The sequence below is a fragment of the Primulina tabacum genome, chromosome 16 (genome assembly GCF_025594145.1).
Source record: "Primulina tabacum isolate GXHZ01 chromosome 16, ASM2559414v2, whole genome shotgun sequence".
Taxonomy (NCBI): Eukaryota; Viridiplantae; Streptophyta; class Magnoliopsida; order Lamiales; family Gesneriaceae; genus Primulina; species Primulina tabacum.
Window position 1 is genome coordinate 27,550,959 of NC_134565.1, and position 27,336 is coordinate 27,578,294.

At 38.3% G+C, this 27,336-nt stretch overlaps 1 protein-coding gene and 1 non-coding gene across 5 annotated transcripts; one reads left to right on the top strand and one right to left on the bottom strand.

Moving 5' to 3' along the window:
• Nucleotides 1-3,247: 3,247 nt before the first annotated feature.
• LOC142528846 (putative NOT transcription complex subunit VIP2) lies at nt 3,248-26,780 on the top strand. Of its 4 annotated transcripts, none has more exons than XM_075634075.1 (14): nt 3,248-3,390; nt 4,888-5,012; nt 19,260-19,368; nt 19,443-19,621; nt 19,842-20,223; nt 22,917-23,126; nt 23,213-23,308; nt 24,449-24,537; nt 24,614-24,799; nt 25,245-25,670; nt 25,753-25,805; nt 25,891-25,932; nt 26,115-26,259; nt 26,526-26,780. In XM_075634075.1, the coding sequence occupies exons 2-14, from the start codon at nt 4,995-4,997 to the stop codon at nt 26,583-26,585; spliced, it is 1,995 nt and encodes a 664-aa protein (XP_075490190.1). In that variant the 5' UTR covers nt 3,248-3,390; nt 4,888-4,994; the 3' UTR covers nt 26,586-26,780. The 4 variants fall into 4 exon arrangements, with proteins under 4 accessions (XP_075490190.1, XP_075490192.1, XP_075490193.1 ...); XM_075634077.1 differs by having other exon boundaries at nt 19,263-19,368; XM_075634078.1 differs by lacking the exon at nt 3,248-3,390 and adding an exon at nt 3,462-3,480 and having other exon boundaries at nt 19,263-19,368.
• Nucleotides 19,288-19,368, bottom strand: LOC142530270 (small nucleolar RNA snoR35). The gene has a single exon (XR_012816108.1). It is a non-coding gene; the product is annotated as a small nucleolar RNA snoR35 (small nucleolar RNA).
• Nucleotides 26,781-27,336: the final 556 nt, after the last annotated feature.

The following is a 27,336-nucleotide window of genomic DNA, read 5'->3' on the forward strand; positions in this document are numbered from 1 at the left end:
TTTTAATGTCTAAGGATAAATTGAGAAAGTTAGGGTTTCAGGGGCAAAACGGTCATTTTACACCTGAAAAATGTTAGACGTCCTGGCAGTGCCCTGAATGCTGTAATGAATGTTAAAATGTCTATTTTAAATGTTTATGTAATTTTATGATGAAAAACGTTAATGCTAAAAGACGTGTTGCATGCTTGGTTTAAAATAAAATGATTTATATATGCATGAATTCTATAACTAATGAAAATAATGAAAGGTTGAAGGAGGTGAATTGATTGTTACTAACACTATGATACGATGATACTATGATATGTAAGACCAAGGCTCAGTACGGGTGAGAGTGTTGCTGATGTCTCCGCCGCCTGGTACCATGGTTATACGTAGATGGATCCATCGACCTACAACTGATACAAGGTCACAATTAAGGATCTGAATTCAATAAAAAAAAACGTATACATATATGATGAATGAAAATGTTTATGATGAAATGATAAATGTTTAAAGTTTATGTATGTTCATGAAAGCTATTTTATTAAAAGTATCTTCACTGTTGTCTGTAAATGTATATGCACTACTTGTTATCAGGGTTAAGGCTTGCTGAATCATTAGATTCATAAGGTGTGATCTATGCAGGTGAGCATGATTTTGATAGAGGACTTGATGGTTGAACTAGCTGGACTGAAGGTGCACTTTATGATTTATGATGCTTTTAAGAGGTTTTGAGATATTAAGATGTTTATGCTTTATTTTGAAAAATGATAAATTTAGATTTAGTTGACGATTTACGTTTTCATGTTTTGAAATTTGTTTTTGGGATTTTCAAATAATTAGTTGGTGAGTTTATTTTTAAATGGTGAAAAATATTTCTATATATATGTTTGTGGTTCGGCCGAATGGTTTAGGAAAAAAATTTAGTATATTTTTTTTAAAGAAAAACGAGTAGTGGAAGTTTCATATACCAAGTCATTGCCTGTAATGCAAAGGCCTATACCAAGTCATTGCCTGTAATGCAAAGACCTATACTCCAAGGCATTGAGAAGCTACTGGTTTAATAAATGGAGATTTTTGAGTACAAGACTCTATACCTTGAGCAGGGGATTCAAATAACTTATGCACAAGTGTTAAGTCGAGATCATCTTTAGATGAATCGGCTAAAACAAAAATTGAGACTCCAAATTCTTATCTCGAGTCTTCAAGTCATCCCTTCACCTTAGGGATTGAAGAAGGAAAGATCAACCTTAGACCGAATATATACAAAAGTAAATTTAAGGTTTGTACTAATGAAAATGAAGTTTATCCATTTCAGATGTATCAACAAAATTAGGAGAAATTGAAAACAAGAATATGCATTAACCAAACCACAATCAGGGTTGATGTATCAGAAAAATATCGCAGGGTATGGATGAAACTAAATTCATATCCAAAGGAGGTCAATACAGTGTATGAATTCAGGGCATTTGCCTCAGTTTATACAACATCAACCAACTTCCAAGATATTTCAGGATTATCTAAGTGGATCCAATAAACAGTTCATGAAACATGGGCAAACAATGATTATTTGTCCATAGGAGATATTTTGGAGTTATACTATTTCAATACAGCACCAGAACCAGTCGGAAAAGACTCACACAAAGTCTTTCATTTTATCAAGCTAAGGAGGCCAGATATGAATGTTCAAAAGTTTATCAAGGATCATTCAGTAGAAGAAACACTCCTTGTTGCTTCGATAACTGAAGATGACATCTCTACTAGAAGAGCATGTGGTCTATGGGTCTATCTAACCGAGATGAACAAAGACAAGTTTCTATTTAAATTTTATCATAATTATGTAAATGGGTCATTCCTGTTAAATACTAAAAAAAAAAATAACAAGTTTTGTATAAGACCTATTTGAAAAGAAAAGAAATCTTCTGTGAAATAGCAAGCTGTCAAGGAGAAAAGAAACTCGCCGAAAATTCTGTAATATGACTCGTGTGAGAATATGGTCAGAAAACATCTGCCCAGAATGCCCAAATGAAAAAGAGAGAGAATTTGGTAAAGGTTTTTGACCCAGATCGGATCGAAAGCATCTTGAACAAAAATGACCAAGTAGTGAAGGACCACATAAGAAACAATTTCCTCTTGGACAATACAAAAGCAAAAGATTCCTCGAGAAAGAAAAGTAGACATTTGATCCAACCACTACATTAGTGGAGGATGGACCACTATTAGAAGACGATTCCACTAACTAGTCTAAGAGATAGGGCACTCAACCACCATAAAGAAAAACCATCAATTATTGCTTGAAAAGATGATCACTCACTAGATGCTGTCAGCCATAACAAGCAGAATAATTCACAAGATTTGAAGTCCGGATTTCAAATCCATCAAGACTTATTTAATTACCAAGGCAGAAAGAAGATGAAACCATCATTCAACCACTTCATTTTCTTTCCAATAAAATATAATATTTTCTCTTTCTAGCTTATGTGTGTTGTATTCGCAGTTACTATAAGTATTTAAACAAGTTCCTCTACAGGAGGTTACTATATAATAATAGTTTGTATGTTTGAATAAAAAGATCAATGTTTATTGCCCCTCTCATGTATTATTTTCAAAAAACTACTTTACTATACACCCTAAGGTAGTAAACGAAACAAAGTTGTGCTAGGTGCTGTTGAAGGAATCTACGTCAGGAACTATCTGTTGCGACTGCGTGGTTAGGCTGTGAGGAGCAATCTGTAAAATCCGGTGAATACAACCCAAGGCACTCTGGTAAAAAAGGTAAAATATTCAATTTATTATACAGAAGCATTATGAGTCATTTGTATATATAAAAAATTGATAATCTAAACATGATATATAAGCTATAAACTTTGCGTAACTGCTTGTCTTTGGGCTATATGCTTTTAAGAACATGTTCGATATGTAAAATAATGTCACATACTATAATTATGAAGATTGAGGATATTTTTGGAAATTTTAAAAAATTGGAGAGCTCAAACAAAGATTTAAAAGAGTATGGAGTAAAGAGAAAGTCAAGTTTGATGATGGAGAGTGATTGATAATTTGCTAAAAAATATATAACTATTATTAATTTTAAAAGATATGAGCTTATTCTAAGTAATCTACCGATATAATTTTTGTCCTATTTCTTTTGAGCAACACAAACCTAGCCCACTATAGTTGGGCCTTTCTTCTAACGGCCCGGCCCAGCATTCTCTAAGTAGAGTTTTGGTACCTGGGCCGGGCTAGCCCGACAGATGACGCAAAAAAAGTTGACCGCGATGTGTGTTTTAGGGGTTTTGCTTCGTGCGTAGGAGCAATCCGTTTATTTGTCTCTCTGTTTCCCCAATTTTCTCTCACTCCAATTTTCAGACCTATCATTTACAGATCGCTTTCAGTTTTATTCTATCGGAGGTCAGCGTTTACTTCCTTTTGGTTATGTTTATTTGCTTCTTGTGTTTTCTAGGTGGACCTTTTGAGATTCAGAAATGCTTTGTTATCTAGGTTTCAATCTCTTCTGTTATTGGTTTATTATTGTTATTTCTGGTCAGTGGATTGTTGCCTACATGATTTTTGTTCTTAATGAATACTGCCATTTTTTCTGTTCTTAGGGTTGTTCTTGAGGTTCGGGGTGATTTTTTCTTTGTTTTTATGCGCATGGCTGTTCTTGTGATTGAATTTGGCCTTTTTATTGGTGTTTTAAGATTAAGAATTGTTGATACTGTTACTGAGTACTATGTGCTGTATGACTCATGTTTATATTTTTCTTTTGCATTCAGTCTGCTGCTTCTGTAGATGTTACTTTGCAGTTTCCAAAATGAGTTAGTCCATGGATGTGAGATGCAATTTCGGATTGTCCATTTTTCTGTGTTTGTTCCTTACCATAGTGGAGTATTTTGGTCATGATATTTTTTTGATTGTGATACATTGTGCAAATAGTTGGTCGGGTCAATTATTTTTGGACCATAATTTCTATCTTATCATGGAGGCGCTATTTTAGTTACATTAGAATGGGGGATCTGCAGCTTGTAGAATAATTAACAATAATTGTTGGATCTTTTGGGAAATTAGGTTACAGTCTGTTAGGTTTTAATTTTATTAACTTCTTTAGACATCATATGCTTTATATTTATGAATTTATCATTTTGTTTAGGTTGTGTTTAGATGGATGAGTTTAATATGAATGGGAGATTTTGATTTGTGAATGGATTTTAAACATAGATTCGAAATGACACCTATATTGGGAGAATTTCATTCATATCCATCTCAATTACCATCACATTTTCCTAAATTAATAGAAGGTAGATTTGAATTTTTTTTACCTAATATAAGTTCATCAAAAGAATCAAATAGAATTGAATTCATGTACTTGAAATCCATGTTCCAAATACCTTAATCCAAATGCATCCTTAAGGAAAACCGAGGATTTGAATCTTATCACTTGTGAAACTCTTGTGACTCAAGTGAAGCAGTTTCCAGTTATTATAGGACTTATTTTCTTGTGCATTCTAGTCGGTTCCTTTGCATTTATAAATAAAGCATGCCAATACAGGCAAAGAAGGATACTTTGTGGATATCTATAATTTTTTATCCATATTAAATTCAAAGGTGTGAGTGTTCTCTATGATATGTTATTTTATCATTCATATGTTATGCATGCCAATTTAATTTTCTTGAACACTTTTTGTTGTAAATTGATTTTTTATGTTCGATTATGCCTAGGGTCCCTAGAATTCCCAGTGGTTCATCTCTACTCCGTCTTTTCATGATATTACACGTCTGATGTCTTTCTCTTTTATACAATTTCTGAAATTCTATCCCATATTCTAGCTTATGTATGTTTTTTCTGCAATTATAGATTTAATTGCAGCTCATTATTTTGATGGCTGTTTTAATTATTCTCTCTCTCAGGAAACAGGCCCCGGATCACATTTGGAAATCTTTCTTACTTTAGGGAAAAAGGAAAGCTGCTTCTTAGCAAGGGATAATTGTCTTCATGACCTCTTGACATTCTCACAATGTCAGGGTTACCCAATGTAATGATCCTTCATCCACAACAGATACATTTATCGATATCAGATGATAATCTTTAGAAACGTGAATATGTTTTTTAATATTTTTTTGGGTTCTTTTACTTTGAACACTACAGCTGGTATCTTCAAATGTGATTGCTTCATGGTTTGTTTGAGATTGTCAATTTCGTTTGACCGATCCGATTTTGTTATCATTTGAGTGAAGGTTGATCAATCTAGTAAATGGCTGATCTTTATTCAGTGAAGACATCTTGATGTTGATAATGTGAATATGCATAGAGATGTCAATATGGGCGGGTATGGCTAAACCCAAGACCCGCCCCATGAAGAAAACTTTGACCCATTACCCGCCCCACCCCGGTTAAATATTCTTCGGACCCGCCCCACCTCGAATATGAAACGGGGCCGGGTAGATCCGTGAGACCCGAAATTTTTTAAAACAAAAACAGTAATCTTTCTTCTCACATGACTGAATTATGAAACAAACGAGCCTCTAAATACAACACAATAGAAAATTAATTAATGTCTTCGACCACACTTAATCGACATAAAGAATTACATAAAAAAAGAGTTACCAGCTCTCCAAAAAAATCTTGACATCCCAAAAATAAGTCATAACATAAGTTAAACAGATCAATATAAAATCAGCGAGTATGCAATATTTCAGACACATTCTTCAGGATTATCTTCTCATTAAGAATGGTGGGACTAATTGGTAAACTATTTGAAGAATTAACTACAAAATTAAAGAGAGAAAGTACATTGAAAAAATAAAACTGTAAACAAATGTAATTTAAAGAGAGAGAGTACAATAATGAAATTAAAATGAAAGTACAATAACATAATAAAATTATGATTTATTTACCTTTTACCTCACCCCACAACCATCTTCGCGGGCACGTCAATGTCTCTAAAGTCGTTGGATTAAGCCTGCTAAGATGAGGACCAACTATTCTTCTACTATTGCTAAAACCAGATTCAAATGCAACAGTTGACATAGGAATAGTTAAAACCGTTATGGATGAGGTGAGCTACTAAAAAAATGAAAATTAATAAAACTAAAACTTTAGAGTATTTATAACCACATATATGGGGAGGGTATGAGGCGGGTATTATAGGACCCATGACCCGCCCCATACCCAGACGAGTCTGAAAAATTGGACCCGAGACCCGCCCCATGACCCATTTAGTATGCCCGCCCCACCCCATACGCACGGGTCCATTGCGGGTTTGGGTATAACCCGGACCCATTGACATCCCTAAATATGCACCTATGATTGATTGATGCTCTTTTCCCTTCATGGATTTTTCTATAGCATTTTTCAATATACATTCAAGTGATTATTAAAATTTGTCACCATAAGTTAATAAATACTTGACGAACACTACTACAAGTAAGAGGATAACAATTTTGGAAACCATGGCTTAAGTCAGGTACTGCATAGTCATGTTGGACTTAGATGTAGATGAGATGATTATTGAAATGTTTAAGCACTTCCTTGGATATGCAAGAGTTCATGACCCAGAAGCTGTCGTCGAATCAATGGAGACAGTGATGTCATTTATGATAGAAGAAAGTGGAGATGAATCTTCAGCCCTACTGTCAGGGACTCAATCCATGGGGCCCAACCCAACTCAAACAAGAATCGAGCAGCAAAAATCAAGGATGTGCTATATCAAAGGTTTACTCATGGAAAGTTTAGGAAATAAGGAATGAGATTGATTGGATTTTTATTTACTTTCCTTTAATAAGTGCTAGAATCTCGAGCTTAGATAGGGGAATAATGGGCATATTTCTTGGATGTCAATTTAATGCTTATCTTGTATTTAAAGGGTTGTTGATGAAAGAAATAAACATTCAGCTTTTCTCAAAAAAATATAGCTAATATCGAGATCGCGAGGTTCTCTCAAACGAGCCTCGAACATCCAAAAAAATAGGTAGACAAGGTAGAAAAAGTCTCAAACAAATCTCAGAGTAAACGATCAACCTCTTCACCGACCCATAACCTGATCCTTTACCCGTGATCATAACAAGTTGGTATCAGAGCCAGTAGTTATGGGCGATTTGCAAGCTATCCAACAGCAACTTACGACCCTCTTCAACCTGTTCAAATCCGAAAGAGAAGACCAAGCACGCAGACAAGATGAACAGGAACGCAGCCAGCAAGATCTACACAAAAGGCTTGAAGAATTGGCTGCTCAAGTGTCAAAAGCCAGCAAGGACACTGAGGATAGCAGCGGAGCATCTGATTCACAGACAAGAGATCAGCCCAAAGCCAATGAGTTGGGGAACTCGAATAAATTCATTCCCAAATATTCCAGGATGGATTTCCCAACATATGATGGGTCAACCGACCCCATTAGTTGGATAAGCCGATGTGAACATTTTTTCTGCCATCAACGCACACCAGAAGATCAGCGTGTGGGGCTCGCGTCTTTTCATCTTAAAGGAGACGCTCAACTGTGGTTCTTAAAACTTGAGCGAGATCGACCCGATCTTACATGGGAGTTTTTTGCACAGTACTGCCACGTGAGGTTCGCACCACCGATTCGCACCAACAAACTGGGAGAACTATCGAAATTGCGACAAATAGGCACGGTGGGAGAATACCAACGTCAATTTGAACAACTTTCTGCACGAGCTTCCTCCCTCACAAGCGAGCAAGAAGTATAAATTTTCATTAGCGGCCTACAAGAACACATCGCGATTGAGGTAGACATTCACCACCCAAAAAATTTAACAACTGCTATGGGCCTGGCCCGTTTCTACGAAAGACGCACGGGAAGCCTACGACAAGAACCCAATTATCCAAAAAGACGTACCATCCCAACAAACACACGACCATCGATCACGAGGCAATTGAGCAGATCAAAGATGGAGGAACGACGCTCAAGAGAGTTGTGCTTTAACTGTGATGAATTGTTCGTTCTAGGACATCATTGCAAACGGTTGTTTCGTCTAGAAGTGGTCGAGAACAGCGACCCAGAAGATGAAGTTGACACGATTAATCCAGACGATCCAGACATCTCTCTTCACGCCATCACGGGAATCATTAACGCCCAGACTATGCAAATAATATGGTACATCCATTCGATATCTCTCCGTTTCCTTATTGATTCCGGCAGCACGCACTGTTTCTTAGACTCCAATTTGGTCTCACAATTGAACCTTGAAATATCGCAACGAGGAGACATATTTGTGAAGGTCGCAAATGGGAAGAGTCTACTATGTTCGGGGATGTGTTTCGGCTGTTCAGATTCAACTGGAAAATCATATCTTCCATGTTGATTTTTACGTCCTCACACTAGGAGAATTTGGCGCTGTCATGGGAGTAAATTGGCTCCGCTCTTTAGGAAGTATCACGTGTGATTTTGAAAAAATGCAGGTGCAGTTTGTAAGAGAAGGCATGCTGGTTACGTGGCACGAAGACTCATCCTACATTCCGTCACACCGAAACCTCTCGGCAACTATACTAGAGGAGGCACCCCTTACACAGCTACAACACCTTCTGGAAACCTACAACAGCCTGTTCGAGGAACCTCAAGGACTCCCACCCTCAAGAGGATTCAGCCATAAAATCCTACTGGAACAAGGTACCAACCCCATTGTTGTTAGACCTTATCGATACCCTCATATGCAGAAAGATGAAATTGAGAAGTAATGTGATGAGATGCTACAAAGAGGGATTATTAGATCCAGCTCATCCCCTTTCTCCTCACCAGTATTGTTAGTAAAAAAATCAGATGACACTTGGCGCTTTTGTATCGACTATCGTGCCTTGAATGCAAAAACAGTAAAGGACAAGTTCCCCATTCCGGTGATCGACGAATTATTGAAGGAATTACACGGCGCTGAATATTTTTCGAAATTATACTTGCGATCCGGCTACCATCAAATTTTGATGGACCCCGGTAGCATCCACATGGCGGCCTTTCGCACCCACCACGACCACTTTGAGTTTATGGTGATGCCTTTTGGCCTCACTAATGCGCCTTCTACTTCTCAAGCTTTAATGAATTCAATTTTCGGCGGCATTTTACGGAAATTTGTTTTGGTTTTCTTTGATGACATCCTCGTTTACAGCGCAACCTGGGAAGATCACATTTGCCATCTTCGTGCTGTCTTCACAATCCTGCAACAACAGCACTTATTCCTTAAAAATCCAAATGTTACTTTGCTCAAAGACAGGTTGCTTACTTACGACATGAAAATAAAATAACAGCCATTCAACACTGGCCACAACCCATGACTCTAAAGGCACTCCGGGGCTTCCTCGGACTAACAGGGTACTACCGCAAATTTGTGCAAAACTATGGAGTTATTGCTGCCTCCTTAACCAATATGCTGCGCAAACAAGGCTTTTCATGGACAGCTGATAGCCTGCATGCCTTTGAAACATTGAAGAAAGTGCTCACTTCTACACCCGTCCTTGCTCTTCCCGATTTTTCCATACCTTTCATCGTGGAGTGTGATGCATCAGAAACAGGAATAGGGGCTGTACTTCAACAGCAAGGGCGCCCCATTGCATTCTTCAGCAGCGCACTCGCCCTCCGCCATAGGAAACTACCCGCCTATGAAAAGGAGAACTCATTGGACTCATCAAAGTCGTGCGTCACTGGCACTCTTACTTTTGGGGAAACTCCTTCATCGTTCGTACGGATCATTATAGTCTCAAATTTTTGCTCGAACAACGTATTTCAACCTCTCCACAACAACAATGGATAAACAAATTAATGGGTTATGACTTTAAGGTAGAATATCGGGCAGGAAAATCAAATGTCGTGGCGGACGCACTTTCACGCCTAGGCGAGGAGGAGGGCTGTTTGATGGCCATTTCGAAACCACAGTGGGATTTTCTGGCAGCCATCAGAGAAGCACACTCTAATACACCAGAAGTACAACGCATAATTCGAGAGGTTGACGATGGAGAGGCTTTCGGACCATGGGAAGTTAAAAACGACATTTTATGGTTTAAATCCAAAATCTACCTTCCTCCACAATCACCATTAACTGTTCCTATTATTGCAATGGTACATGAAGGCTGTCATGAAGGCTACCAGCGCACTCTCCACCGCATAGGACAAGATTTTTATTGGCCAGGGATGAAATGTCAAGTCCAAGCAGTAGTGTCCAATTGTTCCACATGCCAACACAACAAAACGAAAGCAATGAAGCCAGCTGGACTCCTACAACCTCTGCCCATTCCTCACCACATTTGGGCCGACATCTCAATGGATTTCATCGAAGAGTTGCCTACCTCACAAGGGAACACTGTAATTTTCGTGGTTGTCGATCCCTTTTCTAAATATGCTAACTTCATTGGCTTAGCCCATCCTTACACCGCAGTTTCAATCGCCAAAATCTTTTTCGACAACATTTTCAAGTTACATGGGCTACCAGAAACAATAGTAAGCGATCGAGACGTAACCTTCACAAGCTCTTTTTGGCAGGAACTCTTTCATCTGAGTGGCACCAAATTGTGTTTCAGCTCAGCTTATCATCCCCAATCCGACGGACAAACCGAGGCAATAAATCGCATCTTAGAAATGTATTTGAGGTGCTTTACAAGTGATCAACCGAAGAAATGGTTTGAATGGCTAACTTGGGCAGAATTTTGCTATAACACAAGCTTTCACACAGCTCTTAAGGCCACCCCTTTTGAGATCGTTTATGGTCGCCAACCACCAAGCCTTCTGTCTTATCTCCCTGGCCAGGCACGTCTGGAGGCCGTGGATCACGCATTGCAACAGCGTGATCAACTGTTACGCCAAGCTCGTGATCGCTTGCTACAAGCTCAGAATGTTATGAAGCTGCATTATGACAAGAAACACAGGGAAGTGGAGTTCAAAGAAGGGGATTTGGTACTTCTCAAGCTTCCAACCTATCGACAGCAAAGCTTAGCATCCAGAGGCAATGCAAAGCTTTCCCCTCGCTACTACGGTCCATTTAAGGTGGTGGCCAAAGTAGGGCAAGTGGCTTACAAGCTACACCTTCCAGAGAACTCGAGGACCCACCCAATTTTTCATGTCTCATCCTTAAAGAAGTTTAAAGGAGGTTCCTTCTCCAACCCAGTACTTCCTCCCCCTCCCTTGGAAGCATTTCATCCTTCACCAATGGCAGTACTGGACAAACGCACGAACCAAGGCAAATCTGAAGTCTTAGTGCATTGGGAAGGCCTGTCACCTGCAGAAGCTTCTTGGGAAGATGCTGCCATGCTCACAGCTCGCTTTCCTTCTTTCGTGTTTGAGGACAACCCCGATTTCCAAGGGGGAGCAGATGTCAGGGACTCAAACCATGGGGCCCAGCCCAACTCAAACAAGAATCGAGCAGCAAAAATCAAGGATGTGCTATATCAAAGGTTTACTCATGGAAAGTTTAGGAAATAAGGAATGAGATTGATTGGATTTTTATTTACTTTCCTTTAATAAGTGCTAGAATCTCGAGCTTAGATAGGGGAATAATGGGCATATTTCTTGGATGTCAATTTAATGCTTATCTTGTATTTAAAGGGTTGCTGATGAAAGAAATAAACATTCAGCTTTTCTCAAAAAAATATAGCTAATATTGAGATCGCGAGGTTCTCTCAAACGAGCCTCGAACATCCAAAAAAATAGGTAGACAAGGTAGAAAAAGCCACAAACAAATCTCAGAGTAAACGATCAACCTCTTCACCGACCCATAACCCGATCCTTTACCCGTGCTCATAACACCTACTCACACCCACTTTTGCTAACTTGAAAAGAAACAAAGGGTTGCTCTTCCAAATGCAAAGAAATTGTATGAGAAGATTATTCAAAATTGTGCATTGAAGTGTAGATGTAGCATCCTTACCCGAGCCACTACTAAACAGACTAATAAACATGCATGATTAAAACTTAATAGCAACAATTAAATATCGGAAACCAAATAACTTAATCATCATACAATCCAAACAAAAACAAAACAATAATCTCAATCTTAATCGTTAATACAACCCTATCGAATTCATAATCATGCATGGGAATATGAGAACCAAATAAAACCTCCACTGGATCACCACCGAAAACCCAATTGCTCTAGCCACTGCCCTGGCTGTCCGAACCGTCCAACCTAAGACCTGGCTCGTGGGATGAGGTGTCCAAGATGAAAACATGGGCGTGAGCGACAATCGCCCAATACAAGGATGTACGCGTATACAAACCGATATGATGCATGTAAAATGCAATATGTTCGGATATCAAAGATCAAGTCAAAAATCTCATGCCCAGTCTAGAGGCACTTGAGTGTGTAGTCTCTTATCTGCCATAGACATTTTTTTGCTCCCACACTCATCAGGAAGACGTTGACCTACAATGTCCAGGGTCATCAAAGCCCGCGGGTTTCGTCGAACATTGTAGCTTTCGATACCCAACCGTTCACGATAAAGAATAGTGCTGAGCGGCCCAAACAAACGAGATACATCTCAAAAGTATTCGGCCCAACATGATATATCGTGCATAAAATATCAAAACAATAAAACATATATTATGCGACAGATAAATATGCTGCATATAAGGTGTATACTATGCTTAAATATCTCAGTCAGTACATCACGTACTTCACTAAAAAAATCTGGGTTAAAACACACTTAAGTCCTTGAAGTGATGGATCAATATACACAATGTACCCTCCTGATCCAGATGAAAAAGCTAAAACTGGTGCAGTTGTCAAACGTTGACGCAGTTCATTGAAACTATTTTCACAATTCTGTATCCACTCGGACTGCACATTCTTATACGTCAGCTGTGTCAATGGCTTGGCAATCTAAGAGAATCAGGAGATGAATCTCCGGTAATAACCTGCCAAACCTATAAACTTCTTATCAACACTACATCGATCTTGTTAGGATCCACTTATTCCCATATTTGGATATGACATATCTCAAGAAGACAACTCTGTCTAGTCAACACTCACACTTGCTCAGTTTACCATAGAGTTGGTGATTCCTCAATGTTTGCAACACAATCCTTAAATGTTGTGCATGCTCTTTAAGGTTATGAGAGTATACCAATATGTCGTCAATAAAGACAATGACGAACTTGTCAAGATAGTCATAGAATACCCGGTTCATCAAATCCATAAACAATTCTTGAGCATTCGTCAAACCAAATGACATTACTAAAAACTCATAATGCCCATACCTTGTTCGATTGCAGTCTTAGGGATATAACATTGATGAACTCAAAGCCGATGATATCCAGACCGTAAATCGATCTTTGAGTACAATGAAGTTCCTTGCAATTGATCAAACAAGTCCATCGATCTGTGGTAACCTATATATATTCTTGATTGTAACTCATTTTATGCAAAGCTGCATAGACCATCCTTCTTCTTAACTAACAACACTGGTGCTCTCCAGGTCTAACGTACTCTTTGTCAAGTAGATCTTGTAACAGTTGCTTCAACTCTTTCATCTCCGACGATGCTAATCTATAAGGCGCTTTTGGAGATTGGTGCGCTTATTGGTACCGATTCTATCTCAAATTCCACTTCCTTCTCTGGGGAAATCCAGGTATTTCATCAGAGGAAAACATCAGGATATTCATCGACAACTGGGATGTTCTTCACGTAGGAGAACCAATAATCGTCTTTTCCTTGACGAAACTGAACGAGATGCTGATAACAATCTACCGTCGCTCTATACTTAGTCAATATACCGATTCCCCATAATACAATCGAAATCTTCCAATTTTCCTTCAAACTCTAACAAGCAGTCTACAACTAGTCGCTTAGCTAAAACCTCTTGTCCCATAGGTGTAAACATCGACATTAAAACATCTAATGACAAGTATGGTAGTTTATACTTCTTAACAAACCTTGATGCTATGAATGAATGTGATGCCCCAATGTTAATTAATACATATGTAGAAATACCACATAAAAGAAATTACCTGCAACGGCTCTCTCATTTTTCTCACCAGCTTGTTCTTGATTTAGGGTACACTTGCCCTTGGACTCCTAGGTGTTGTTAAGATCCTTGCGATACCCTCCCACGACGGGAACCTTGAGTAGGAAAACCTTTCTGCTGCATAGTGGCCTCAGACTGTTTTCCACTGTAAGACCCGACCATAGAGCCTCCGCCTCCACCCTGATCCTCCGAGTTAGGGGAATCCTTCTTCATGTGACCAAAACCACCACAATTGAAACAAGCACCTGAAACCCTTCGACATTTCTCCATCTGGTGGTTGCTTCCGCAATGGCCACATTGCAACTTCTTCTTACCAAAACTGTGCATTCTTCCGGAACCGGAAGAAGATATAGACTTCTTGAAAGACCGACCCTTCGTTCCAACAAACTGTAACTTTTGCTAGCTTGCATAGCCTTTCTCCTAGTAATACTGATCTCGACTTGACGACAGCGATTCACTAACCCTTCTTATGAAATCGTATCGTCACATACAAAAACTCGATAAAAAATCTCATGGTTCAAACCATTCAGAAAATGCGAATATTTTACTGTAGAATTAACTGATGTGAGGAGCATACAACAAGAGATCCATAAAATGCTTATGGTAATCCTCAATGCTCGAATCTTCTTACTTAATGGTCAACAGATCCATCTACATCGCCTGACAAAAGCTAGCGGGAAGTGATGATTGATCAAAGCATGATGAAAATGTTCTCAACTAATCTGTCCATGCTGTTGAACTGGAATGACAAACATATTTTCACCATTTCCGAGCTTTTCCTATGTTCATGAAATTGGCTACCTCCATCTTCTCATCTTCATCGTAGTGCATTACTTAAAACACTGTTCCATGATATCGACCCAAGTTTCAGAAAAACCAACAATTTCATCTCCTGTCAACGGTGGAGGTCCAATCTTCATGTAATCCATAATGTTGATGCAGTTCCTATGTTTCCTTTCATCATGGTCTCGATGACGCTTTCCGTCACGATAGACGATGTTCTCGGCCTACCTCCTCGTCGTCATAACGGCAATGTCTACACCTGAAATTTAAAAGAAAACCAAAATCAACTTTTAAATCCTCAAAACATAACCAAATATTTTTGGACGCTTTGATACCACTAAATTTAGCGCCCTTACCTGAGCCACTACTAAACAACTTGGTAAGCATGCATGATTAAAACTTAATAACAATAATTAAACAGCGAAAACCAAATAACTTAATCATCTCACAACCCAAACGAAAACAGAACAATAATCTCATTATTAATCATTAATACAACCATATCGAATTGATAATCATGCACGAGAATACGAGAAACCAGATGAAACCTCAACTGGTTCACCATCGAAAATCCAACTGTTCTAGCAACTGCCCCGGCTGTCCGAACCGTCCAAACTAAGACTTGTCTCGTGGAATAGGGTGTCCAAGATTAAAACAAAGACGTGAGCGACAATCGCCCAATATTCGAATGTACGACTATGATGTGATGCATGTAAAATGCAACATGCTCAAATATCAAGGATCAAGTCAAGAATATCATGCTCGGCCTAGAGGCGCCGAAGTGTAGTATTTAATTTGCCATATGCATGTTTTTTCTCTCATACTCATCGTCAAGATGTGGGCCTACAATGTTCAGGGTCATCAGAGCCCGCGGGTCCCGTCGGACACTGTAGCTATCGATATCCAACTGTCCACAATACAGAATAAAACCGCGTTTCCGAAACAAACGAGGTATATCTCAAAAAATATCATGCCCAACGTGATATGTCATGCATAATATGTCAAAGCGGTAAAACAAGGATGATGCAAGAAATAAATATGCAGCTTATAACTATGTATGCTACACTTGGATATTTCAGTCAGTACAATGCGTACTTCACTAAGACAATCTGACCGAAAGTCTATTCGTCTGAACCTAGACAATACCAACATACTGAAATCACTATCTTGTCAGATCCGTAATCATTAAACACGCTTCAAAGTTTTTTTTAATTATCCTTAAACAACTATTTATGGCTTCAAGATTATAGCTGCGTTCGTCGTCAGCCCGTTGATGACATTTAGATCTGCGTGTCTTAGGTGACCCACCCATCCTTGTGCCAACACTAGCTCCGAAGCTTCTCGACACTAAACTGTCCTAGGCTAAAAACCTAAGATGTATGGCTAGACCTCGAGAAAGAGAAGCTGAGAGAAAGTGATGTAGGAAACAAATGAAATCAATTTCTATTTATAAATTGTATCCGGACTAGTTCAGAAGATCCGAACCTAATCTTATCCGTCACGTGTCAAAATCTTATTCGTCTAGTTGGATTTCTTGGGATAATGTAATCTGAAGTAGATTGATTGTTCCGTTTTTAAAGTTCAGTAGATCCATCGTGTTGATACTCAATTAATCAATTTCTTAATAATACTTAATTAACAACTCTTTGATCATGTCTTAATTAGTACTTCATTCAAATGAGGATTCAGGTCATTACAATAGATCTTATTTGATTCAAGTATCAAAAATTTCAGACCAGAAGATGAAGGATGGTACAGACTCAACTGGATGGGAAATACAGAGAGGAGCAATCTGAAATAATTGATTATCCAAAGGCGGAAGATTGTATGAAGGGGGCGAACATGGATTGGAAATGACTTACAAAAGAAGTGATCAAAAGATATTGTGGTAGAAAACTAGCGGATCCTTATGAACTTGTTTCTACATTGATGGAGGATGGGTTGGAAGGTCGTGTTATGGTGGTGGGTCAGCTGTTGGAGATTTTGATGGATGACCACGAGGAGCAACATATAGGTCATGTGGATAATGAGCTCACAGACAAATTATGGAGAGGGATGAGAACCCAATGGCTTACCACCATCAAATGGGCCGTAGAATCGGTCAATTTAGTTATGGATTAAAAGGATTATAGGGGGAATAGTGGAGTATGTTTTTGGGCTGTAAATCATAAGTAAAATTGGGCTCAAACAATTTAAATAGGCAGACCAGTTATGGGTACGTCTCACTTTGCATCAAATCCCATAATCAAGGCAAAGGAAGGAGAAAACATCGTTGGGACTTGGGAGTGAAAACCTCGGATCTGATGTGGCTTCCGAGATAGAAAATTCACTGGGATTCGATGGGAGAGACTCGATTGGATGGATTCTGAGAGCCGAGCAACAGATTGGCACCAAAAACAATTCATGACTCTTTTTTGTTAAATTGATGCAGAGGCGATCGACTGAAGAGACGCTGGCTATGTCACTAAGAGGACCATAAATGAGATTTGGACAAGAGAAATAGACACGGCCCAATAATAGTTGTAAGGGTTTTGGACTTTATCTGCAAAAAATATCGTGATTTGTTTCTACAACTAGGGAGGATTTGTGTTGGGTTCGATTAGGAAATTGAGTCAGGATATATGTTTAAGAGGGAAAGAATTGCAGGATGGTGTAATCAACTCCTCGCACTTTTTCAATGTCCCATGAGGAGGGTTGAAAAATAGACGTGGAAGATGGAAATCCTAATCAAGTGTGGAGTGGCAATGAAAATGGGGCACTTAGGCAGCATGTTTTTGTGAATGTGCTTCGTGTCCTACCTCTGGGTCTTCTCATCAAGAACTTTGTAATATCTTTCTTGAATTGCATGATGGAGCAAAAAAGTCCATAGCAAATTCCTCCAAGCAGATTCTTATTTTGAAGTTTTTTGATATCAGCTTGCATCTTAGTCAAGACACTTTTAGTCCTAATGGAGAGGAAGTTTTTCTTACTTGTAAGCATATGTCTTTGTTGAATGTAAATCTTGCTCCTTCATTACAGTCAATGATCTCTCGCACAAAAGTGGCGTATGGCAGTGGGTTATGCATCGTGGGTACTGGACATAATCTGTTTAAGGGGTTGTCTCCTTGGAGGGCTGCAATGGATATTGAAGTTTTCCCAAAGAATTTTGAAGAAAATCTAGAAACATCAAGAGGCCTCAATCTTAGGAATCTATTCTACTCAGAGCAGACATTCATAATGGAAATGAGGTTCACTTCTAAAAGTCCAGCCAATGAGAATCAAGAAAATTGACCAAGCTGTTGAATATTTTCACTTTGCTGTCCACAAGAAGGATTGCAAGATGAGCTTTCAAAATGTAAAATCTGAAAGAAAAGGCACTAGGGATTTTTTGTTGATAAAGGTGTAATTCTTCATGATGAGGGAACCGTGGGATTTGTCATTTTCTATTATCTTTGAAGCAAAATTGGGGAGGAATTGTATTCTTGCCTCTGACTCAAATTGCATATAATTAATGATACAATTATCATTTCTACTAGAAGTGAAGCAGGCTTGTGTATGGGAATTGTGGCAGCTGAAGAACTTTTCTCAGTTCTTCACTATTGGGGGCATGCATTCTTGACACTAAAGTGGTGCTGAATGCAGAAGATGCATTGTTTCAGATCATAAGGAAAGGCAACACAATTCTCACCAGAGATTTTACTTTACTCGGTCCACAGATTGACTGTTGTGCCCCCAACCAGTGTTGTGGTTGACAAATCATGCAGTAAGGTGGAAGTAAATCACGTATGGTGGAAGTTCAAATTAACAATCAGAGGTTCACAAATTGGAACTGTGAAGCCAAGGAAAGGGAAAACTTTGAAGATCGAATTCTTAAGCTCAACCTTGAGGACAAGACAAGACTGATTTTCAAGAGGGCGATATTGTTAGTAACTTATGTCTAATGGCCTTATTAGACGTGATGGTTATATTTTCATGGGCTTAAATAGATTGAGCCAAAAATTTCATCTAGTTATGAATGGAATTTTAGATGGAATGAATTGGGTGAGGGGCAAGGGAAATTTAAGAGGATGAAGTAGAATAGATTTAGGCATTCAAATGTTTTCTTTTGAGTGTTGAGACTCAAGACTAGCTAAAAGTTAGGGAAGGGAGTTATGTCCCTTGTACAGAGGATTTCCTCTGGGTTTACCTTTTCATTTCATTTCAGTTGTATATTATCATATTTCAGCTTTCTTTCTTCTTCTTTATTTTGTTGAGTATTGTGGTTCTAACATGCTGCAACTGAAATGAATTTGGATGCTTTTGACTCTCCCAAATGCCTCAACTATCTTGTGCTTTTGGGTTGAGCTGTGATCAAATATGAATCCTGAGACAAGTTACTTTTCCAGTTTTAGTTAAATATTCCTTTCCCTGTGTTGAGAAGTGGCTAAATACTGTACTGATCATATAAAAACTAATCTTTAATGGATGAGGGTTATTTATTGCATTTTATATTATATATTTATATGTTGAGGCCTCACAATCATGTAGTAAAATATTTGGATATTCTTTTACTCTGTAACTGCAGACATTGAATGGGTCATCTTCAAATCTCTCCGACCCCTCAGGACGCACTTTCTCTCTCTCTCTCTCTGCACAATCTGGTGGAGGCTCTCCTGTTTTTCATCACGGTGGTATGCTGTTTGCTGCAAGGATCAATTCTTTATGTTCTCAAAATTCTCCTATATCAGCAAACTCTCTTTCACAGGAAATATTCAGGGATTGCACAACATTCATGGAAACTTCAATATTCCTAACTTGCCTGGTTCACTAGGATCACGAAATACAGTCTTGAATAACATTCCTCCGACTGGGGTGCAACAAGCTGCGGGAAACCTTTCTAGTCAACGGTTTGCTTCAAATAACCTTCCGATTGCTCTTTCACAGGTGAGGTTTTACTTTTACATTATGCATATGATTTTTTGATGCTAAAGAATGTGAGTATGGAGTTGAGAATACATTCAAAGGAGAGAGAATTAAAAAAACCATTATAACATGCAGAAAGAGAACTAGAAAGTTCAATTGATATTTTGAAATTTGAACCATCTAAACATGTCTATATCACGACTTGTGGTGAACTCCTTGTTTGTTGTCTTCTGATCTACAGATTTCTCACAACAGTGTGCATGGCCATTCAGGGCTTCCAAATAGAGGTGGTATCAGTGTTGTTGGCAACCAGGGGTATAGTAGCAGCACCAACGGAGTTGGAGGTTCTATCCCTGGGATTCTCCCAACCTCTGCTGCAATTGGTAATCGGACTGCTGTTACAGGTTTGGGAGTGTCTCCTGCTCTGGGTAACGCAGGGCAACGGATTACAAGTTCCGTGGGGAACATAGTTGGTGGCGGAAACATGGGCAGAAACATTAGCTCAGCTGGAGGACTCTCTGTTCCTGGTCTTGCTTCTCGCCTAAATTTAACTGCCAACAGTGGTTCTGGAAATCTAAATGTGCAGGGACAAAATAGATTGATGGGTGGTGTGCTTCAGCAAGGTGCTTCACTATGCATTTTCATTCTTCACTATGCATTTTCATTTCAATCATGGGTCTCTTCTGTAACTAGTGCTTTAGTGTTTGAGATGTGCGTTGGAATGCCTTTTGGATAACATTATTAGTTGCTGCTTCAACTCACTTAAATTTTGTCGCAATATATGTGAAATTATTGGTTTTATGGTTTTCAATGTTTTAATGTGTTATCCTAACATTCAATTTAAATTAAAAGGAATTTACACGTTAAGTAAATCTGACAATTGATTGGCTTGGTTATGGGATCCCAATTTTGTTTCAAAGCTGTGTCATGAATGGTAGAAGTATCATTTATTCATTAATTAGCACACCAATTGTGATTTAGTACTGTAACATGAATAGTAGAAGTATAATTTATTCATTGATTAACTCAACGACGGATTACTATCTTGTTCAGAGTATATGTTTAAGGTGCGTTCGTTGGATTTATATGATTAAGGTCTGTTGTCATAAAAGGATAGGTTCTGCATTTAATTAGGTGTGATAAAATATGAAATTGTAATGAAATGTTTGCTAGATCTTAGCGGACAGTCTTTCAATCACATTTCTAATTTTCGGTCTTTTTTCTCTTTCTTCTTTCATTTAATTTTTTCGTACTTCCTTTTCTACACCCTCAACAAGATTGAATTACCCTTTCCAAATGATTACTTTCCAATTAATGAATTTGTGGTTGATCATGTTTGCGGAGGAGGCATATATTGCCACAATCACCACATTTGCTGCCACTAGCCTCCATCATGACTTGCGACCATGTAACTGTTCTCCATGATCTACTTAAACCATCATAGCCTCGAACCACCTTTCATTTCCTCTTTGTCATTTTCCATTGCACTCGAACTGTGAGGCCCGGGGCCGAAGAGGGCGGGGGGTGATCGCCGGTGCCATGAGGTTGCACGGACAATGAGCGGCTCTTGGCAGGCTTCTAGGTGGAGATAACATGAATGAACCGATCCCACACCGGAATGAGAGGGATTCCGAGACTGTTCAATGTAATGGACTGTGCAGTTGAAGAGGGCTTAAAAGATGTGATATGTACTACTCATATCAAGAAGGTGTATCTTCTTTTCGGTAGCTCATCACATAAGAACTCCAAAGTTAAGCGTGCTTGACGGGGAAATTTTGGGATGGGTGACCCTCCTGGGAAGCTTCCCAGGGTGCGTGTGAGTGAGGACATAAGTACGCTGGAAAGACTCGTCTTGGTACAGTGAGGACAGTCGTCGAATCTAGAGCGTTACAGTTGGTATCGGAGCCGACCTCTCTTAGTACGGTGTGGTTCGGGGACGAACCAAGCGGAAGCTGGTGGGCATGTGAGGCTCGGGGCCGAAGAGGGCGGGGGGTGATCGCCGGTGCCATGAGGTTGCACGGACAATGAGCGGCTCCTAGCAGCCTTCTAGGTGGAGGGAACATGAATGAACCGATCCCACACCGGAATGAGAGGGATTCCGAGACTGTTCAATGTAATGGACTGTGCAGTTGAAGAGGGCTTAAAAGATTTGATATGTACTACTCATATCAAGAAGGTGCATCTTTTTTTCGGTAGCTCATCACATAAGAACTCCAAAGTTAAGCGTGCTTGATTTGGGGCAATTCTGGGATGGGTGATCCCCTGGGAAGTTTCCTAGGGTGCGTGTGAGTGAGAACATAAGCACGCTAGAAAGACTCGTCTTGGTACAGTGAGGACAGTCGTCAGATCTGGAGCGATACACAAACCTTCAACTACAATGGTGATGGTGTAGAGAGAGGAGGGGTGGCTTCAACTGTTGTGTTGGTGAATTTGTGCGGGCCAGTAGAGCTTGTGCTTCTGTACTTTTAACAAAGGGGTATTAAGGCAAACAGCATTACTTATCAAGAACACTATACAATTTTTAACAAGAATTCACGTCTCCATAATGTGACAATTTATCAACAAATTTGTGTCTACAATGGAAGCTTGGTGAGCTACAGTCAACCTAATATAATATATAAAGTGAATACTTAGTAATCCAACATTTATACCACAAACCGACTTCACCCGTGTGTATTTTAATATTTTGGCAAGTAAAAACAGTCATCATTCTCATGCGTAGCCCTGATGTGGCACTATGATTGAAATGTGGGCTTCTTATTAAGTTTAAAATATTTAATTGTATCATTGTCATCAATTATAGTTTTTTTGCATCGCAACACGCACTTGGAGTCAGATCTGTTCTGTTTTTTGTTACCATGACTTGGAAAGTGTGATGGTTGTCATGCATGTCTTGTGTGGTTGCATGTGTGGTGGCACAATGGTCGAAACATGTTTGAGCAGCTATTCAGCTTAAAATATTTGAAATGAGTATTAGTAACGGTTATAGTTTTTGTTACAACAGAAATCACTTGATTTTACAGTTTTTGTTGCAACAGAAATCACTTGATACTGTCGATATTTTTACATACCTGTGTTGCTACTAATTTTCTTCTATGCTAAAACACTACCGACTCTGCAATCATTTGCTGCTATTTATTTATAATTTTACGAAGTAGTAGGATGTTGTGGGTGCAAAAGTACACGAGATACGGATTTCACGTGCATAACTTTTAATGTGTATATTTTGAATCAATCGGTCTGATGATATTTATGTTATGTGAGAGTATGATGCTACTTGCTTAACGACTGCAATTCTGACAGTTCGGGTGTTCAGGTTCCCCACAGGTACTATCCATGTTAGGAAACTCCTATCCTGGTGCCGGTGGTCCCTTATCTCAAAACCTCGTTCAAGCTGTCAATAATCTAAATAGTATGGGTATCTTGAATGATGTGAATACCCATGATGGTGCCTCTTTTGATATCAATGATTTCCCACAACTGACTAGTCGCCCTAGTTCGTCTGGAGGTCCTCAAGGACAACTTGGTAACTGAGTGGATATATTTATTTTATGTTACTTTTTTCTGCTGATGTGTTTCTGCTATAAGACGCGATATAAACCCATCTTGCAGGGTCCCTGCGGAAACAAAGTCTTGGCCCTATTGTTCAACAAAATCAGGAGTTCAGTATTCAAAATGAAGATTTTCCAGCATTACCTGGATTTAAAGGTGCCCATATATGTTTATGTCAATCTTATCAAACAAGAAAAGTTAATCCATTTAATTTATAAATGTCATCAAACAAGTTAGACAAGTAAGAAGAACAGGCAATAAGGAGACAGATGAAACTTTTATATTGTTGTTGGTTGTTGTTTGTCTATTACGTCAATTGGTCTTTAACTCATTTAGTCTGAGATCTCAGCTATCCTTCTTGGATTCTTCCAACTTTGGGTATGGAATACCACTACAATCTTCCAACTTGCCTTTTGGTGTTGAAGACCTTGAAATTTGTTTACCCAGTTACAAATGTGTCATGCAACATTTTTTCTTTTTACATTTTGAAGTTTATATTTTCTCTTTGCTTAAACAAAAATTGGCTTTATAAAAAAAACATATATATATGACAATATCTTTTAATTAGAATATATCCCATAGAAAACTTTTGACGAGGCTTTGATTGTTGCTTGTCATTGCTTGTCTTTCTTTCTTTTTTAAAGCGTTTTGTTGTAATTGGGAAGCAATGTACTTTCTATTTTCAAATTTAACCTTTTGGCCAATATATCCTCTGCACACTTCTATAGTATAATATAATTTGTTAGATGGATTGAATGTAATCTAAAACAGTCGCACAAATATGTCCCAACTTTCAGCAATTCCGGTCTTCCAATTTTGTTCAACAATCAACATTTCACACTCTGTTGCTGTTATGTTCATCTACATCATTGAACTGGTCATCTTTTTTTAGCATACATATTAACTTCTAATTTTAATGTTTATGATATCATATGCTCGGAATATCTTCTCTCATTTTTTCGTTCATTTAATCACAACGGCATTTGCAATTCTTATTCATGCATAACTATCTTGATTCGGATTTATTCATTTTAATCTGGAATTGACCATCTGAAATGGTTATCGATCTGACACAATTATAATGGATGTATTTTCCAGATAAAACAAACAGACCGACAGGGCATCATTGTCTTTTGATACACATTATTATGCAACTTTTTGAAAAAAAGATTCTCGCTAGTAACCTGTCGGCCTTTTCTATTATGGTGTATGGCCTTTAAAACTGCGGTCGGAATCCTGGAAAAACTTCTGGGTCGATTTAGCGATATTTTTAACATGTTTTTAGATTTTACGCAGGTGGCAATGCTGATTATTCAATGGACCTTCACCAGAAAGATCAACTTCATGATGGTTCTGTATCCATGATGCAACCTCAACATTTTTCTGTAAGAAATTTACTAATAGATGTGCATTTGGATTAACTATCATCTCCAGTCTTCCTCAATCCATTTCAAAATGCAGATGGGGCGATCTGCTGGTTTCAATTTTGGGCCAACATTTTCATCTCATCGGCCACAGCAGCAGCAGCAGCAACATGCTTCTGCCAGCGGCACTGGTGGACCTTTTTCGAATGTGAATAACCAGGATCTACTCCATTTGCATAGTTCAGAGATGTTCCCATCATCAAATTCCAACTATCATGCGCAGGTGTGCTTTTTGGCTCTTAAGTTGATATTCAACCTCACCATAAGGTGTAAACATAAACCTAAACAATAATTTGGTATCTTAAAATTTGTTTTCTAAGTGTTAATATTATTATTTGCTCTAGCAATGTAACTCAGTTTGTATGTCTTTTACCCAGTACTTTTCCTTTGAAGCATGGGAATAACAGAAAAGATTTATATGGATATCTGCATGAAAATTGTGTGCTACCCTTGTCAGCTTGCTGATTAAATTGTGTTATGTAACAAGCCTCATATCTCATAGCTTTTTTTATCAAATTTATCAAACAATCAGTTAAGAATGTGTGGATTGTGAAGGAATATTTTCACAAGTTTGTAGATGACATTGTTGTCTCCTTTCTTGCTATTTTGTTACAGCTAATGTTTTGTACGATAAAATGCATTTTGGTGTGTCATTTTACATGATCCAGAGTGGTGCACCACAAGGCATGGGATTGAGACCTCTGAATTCTCCTAGTTCAGTGTCCGGCATAGGGTCATACGACCAACTTTTACAACAATATCAGCAGCATCAGGGTCAATCCCAATTTCGACTTCAGCAAGTTCCTCCCGTTAGTCAACAATATAGGGAACAGGGAATGAAACAAATGCAGGCTTCACAGACAGCTCCTGACCTTTATGGTTTGCATGGTTTGTTAAATGTGATAAGGATGAGTGACCCGGATTTGACGTCTCTTGCACTTGGAATTGACCTAACTACACTAGGATTGAACTTGAATTCCACTGAAAATCTCTACAAGACGTTTGCTTCCCCTTGGTCAGATGAGCCTGTCAAAGGAGATCCAGAATTCATTGTGCCACAATGTTACTATGCTAAACAACCGCCACCCCTAAGTGTGAGTTTACCCAATATTCTATTTTCTATCTGCTTTACTTCTATCATTTTCATTTGCTGAAATTTTTTGGGTTGGCATGCAGCAAGTTTACTTCTCAAAGTTCCAATTAGACACATTGTTCTATATTTTTTATAGGCAAGTCTTCTTTCGATCACCAAAATTATTTTTTTTATCAGCAACATAAATATGACATTTGTTACCTCTTATGGATCTTATGCAGTATGCCAAAGGATGAAGCCCAACTATATGCCGCTAATGAATTGTATGTTCTATGCTATGAATTTATGCCATTTTCTTGTTTGCTTACTTGTTTCTTCTTCTGTTGCTGCTTTTAATGTTGGCCATTAGCAACTTTTGTTTTCTTTGTTTATACTTTTTAATTGTTGTGGATTGAATAGGCTCAGCTGTCATGGTTGATTCTGATTTTGTTGCACTGTTTCTCAGATATAACAGAAGCTGGTTCTATCACAGGGAGCACCGTTGTTGGTACATGAGGGTTGCTAATATGGAGCCTCTTGCGAAGACAAACATATATGAAAGGGGCTCTTATATTTGTTTTGATCCAAACACGTGGGAGACAATTCGCAAGGTCTGAGATTCTCTTCCTGTTACATTTTTCACTCCTCTGTTTTGTCAGTTATTGAAACTGAAAGAATATCTTGTTTATTAATGTAACTCCTACGAGCCTCAGCCCCAACCAATCGGGATTTTGCAGTACTCATTTTTCAACATTTTCTACCCTCTTTGATTCCGGATCAATCAATTTATCTTCAAAATCTTTAAGTTGTATGAACCAAGTGCCATCGATAATTATTTATTGTAGTTGAACACAATTGACTGGATAAATTTTTGCAGGAAAATTTTGTTCTTAATTACGACATGTTGGAAAAGAGGCCAGCTCTACCTCAACATTAGCAAATGCATTTGTTTACAGTGTAAATCTTCTGGTTCGACGTGTTTTATAGGGCAGGAGTATGATTATAGTTCTATATTGTTTTCTGTAGTTCCTTGGTGTTTTTGTTGTCGAATTGAACATTTCAAGCATGATAGATCAGTTTTTGTGGATTTTTTTGTTCTCATATTAAACTTTGGAACACATTGACAAACCAAGGTACTTTTACTAATCTCTTTGTTAGATTTTGTAACAATTCAACCGTATTCTGTAGTGATATGTTGGTAAATGTTTGATAAAATTGATTTACATTATATGCATTTTCATAAATGTCTTAGCAATACCTTTTTTCTGAAAAATGTACATGTACTTGTAATTTCATCTGATGTGAATTGATTGAATTTCTGCATGCTTTATAATTATTCTAGGTCTCATATATGAATGCGAGACGATCTCACAAATTTATATCTGTGAGACGGGTTAAATGTTTTATATTTAAAATTGGCTTTTTCCATTGGTTGGGTCAGGTAAGAATTGACCTGTTTAACGGTTTTATGTGAGTTTGTGTTGTATTTATGTTTGGTTTTGTAATATTTTAAATTTCACCATTTTATTTCATATATTAAGTTACATTAGATTATTCTTAATTTTTTTTTGAAAATATGTTTAATTTGTGTGTGTGTATTTGGTTGGTGAATGAACGGATCAAAAGATACTAATAAACATAACTTGCATGATATTCCGTGGGCCTTCCCTACAACATTTTATTTGAGA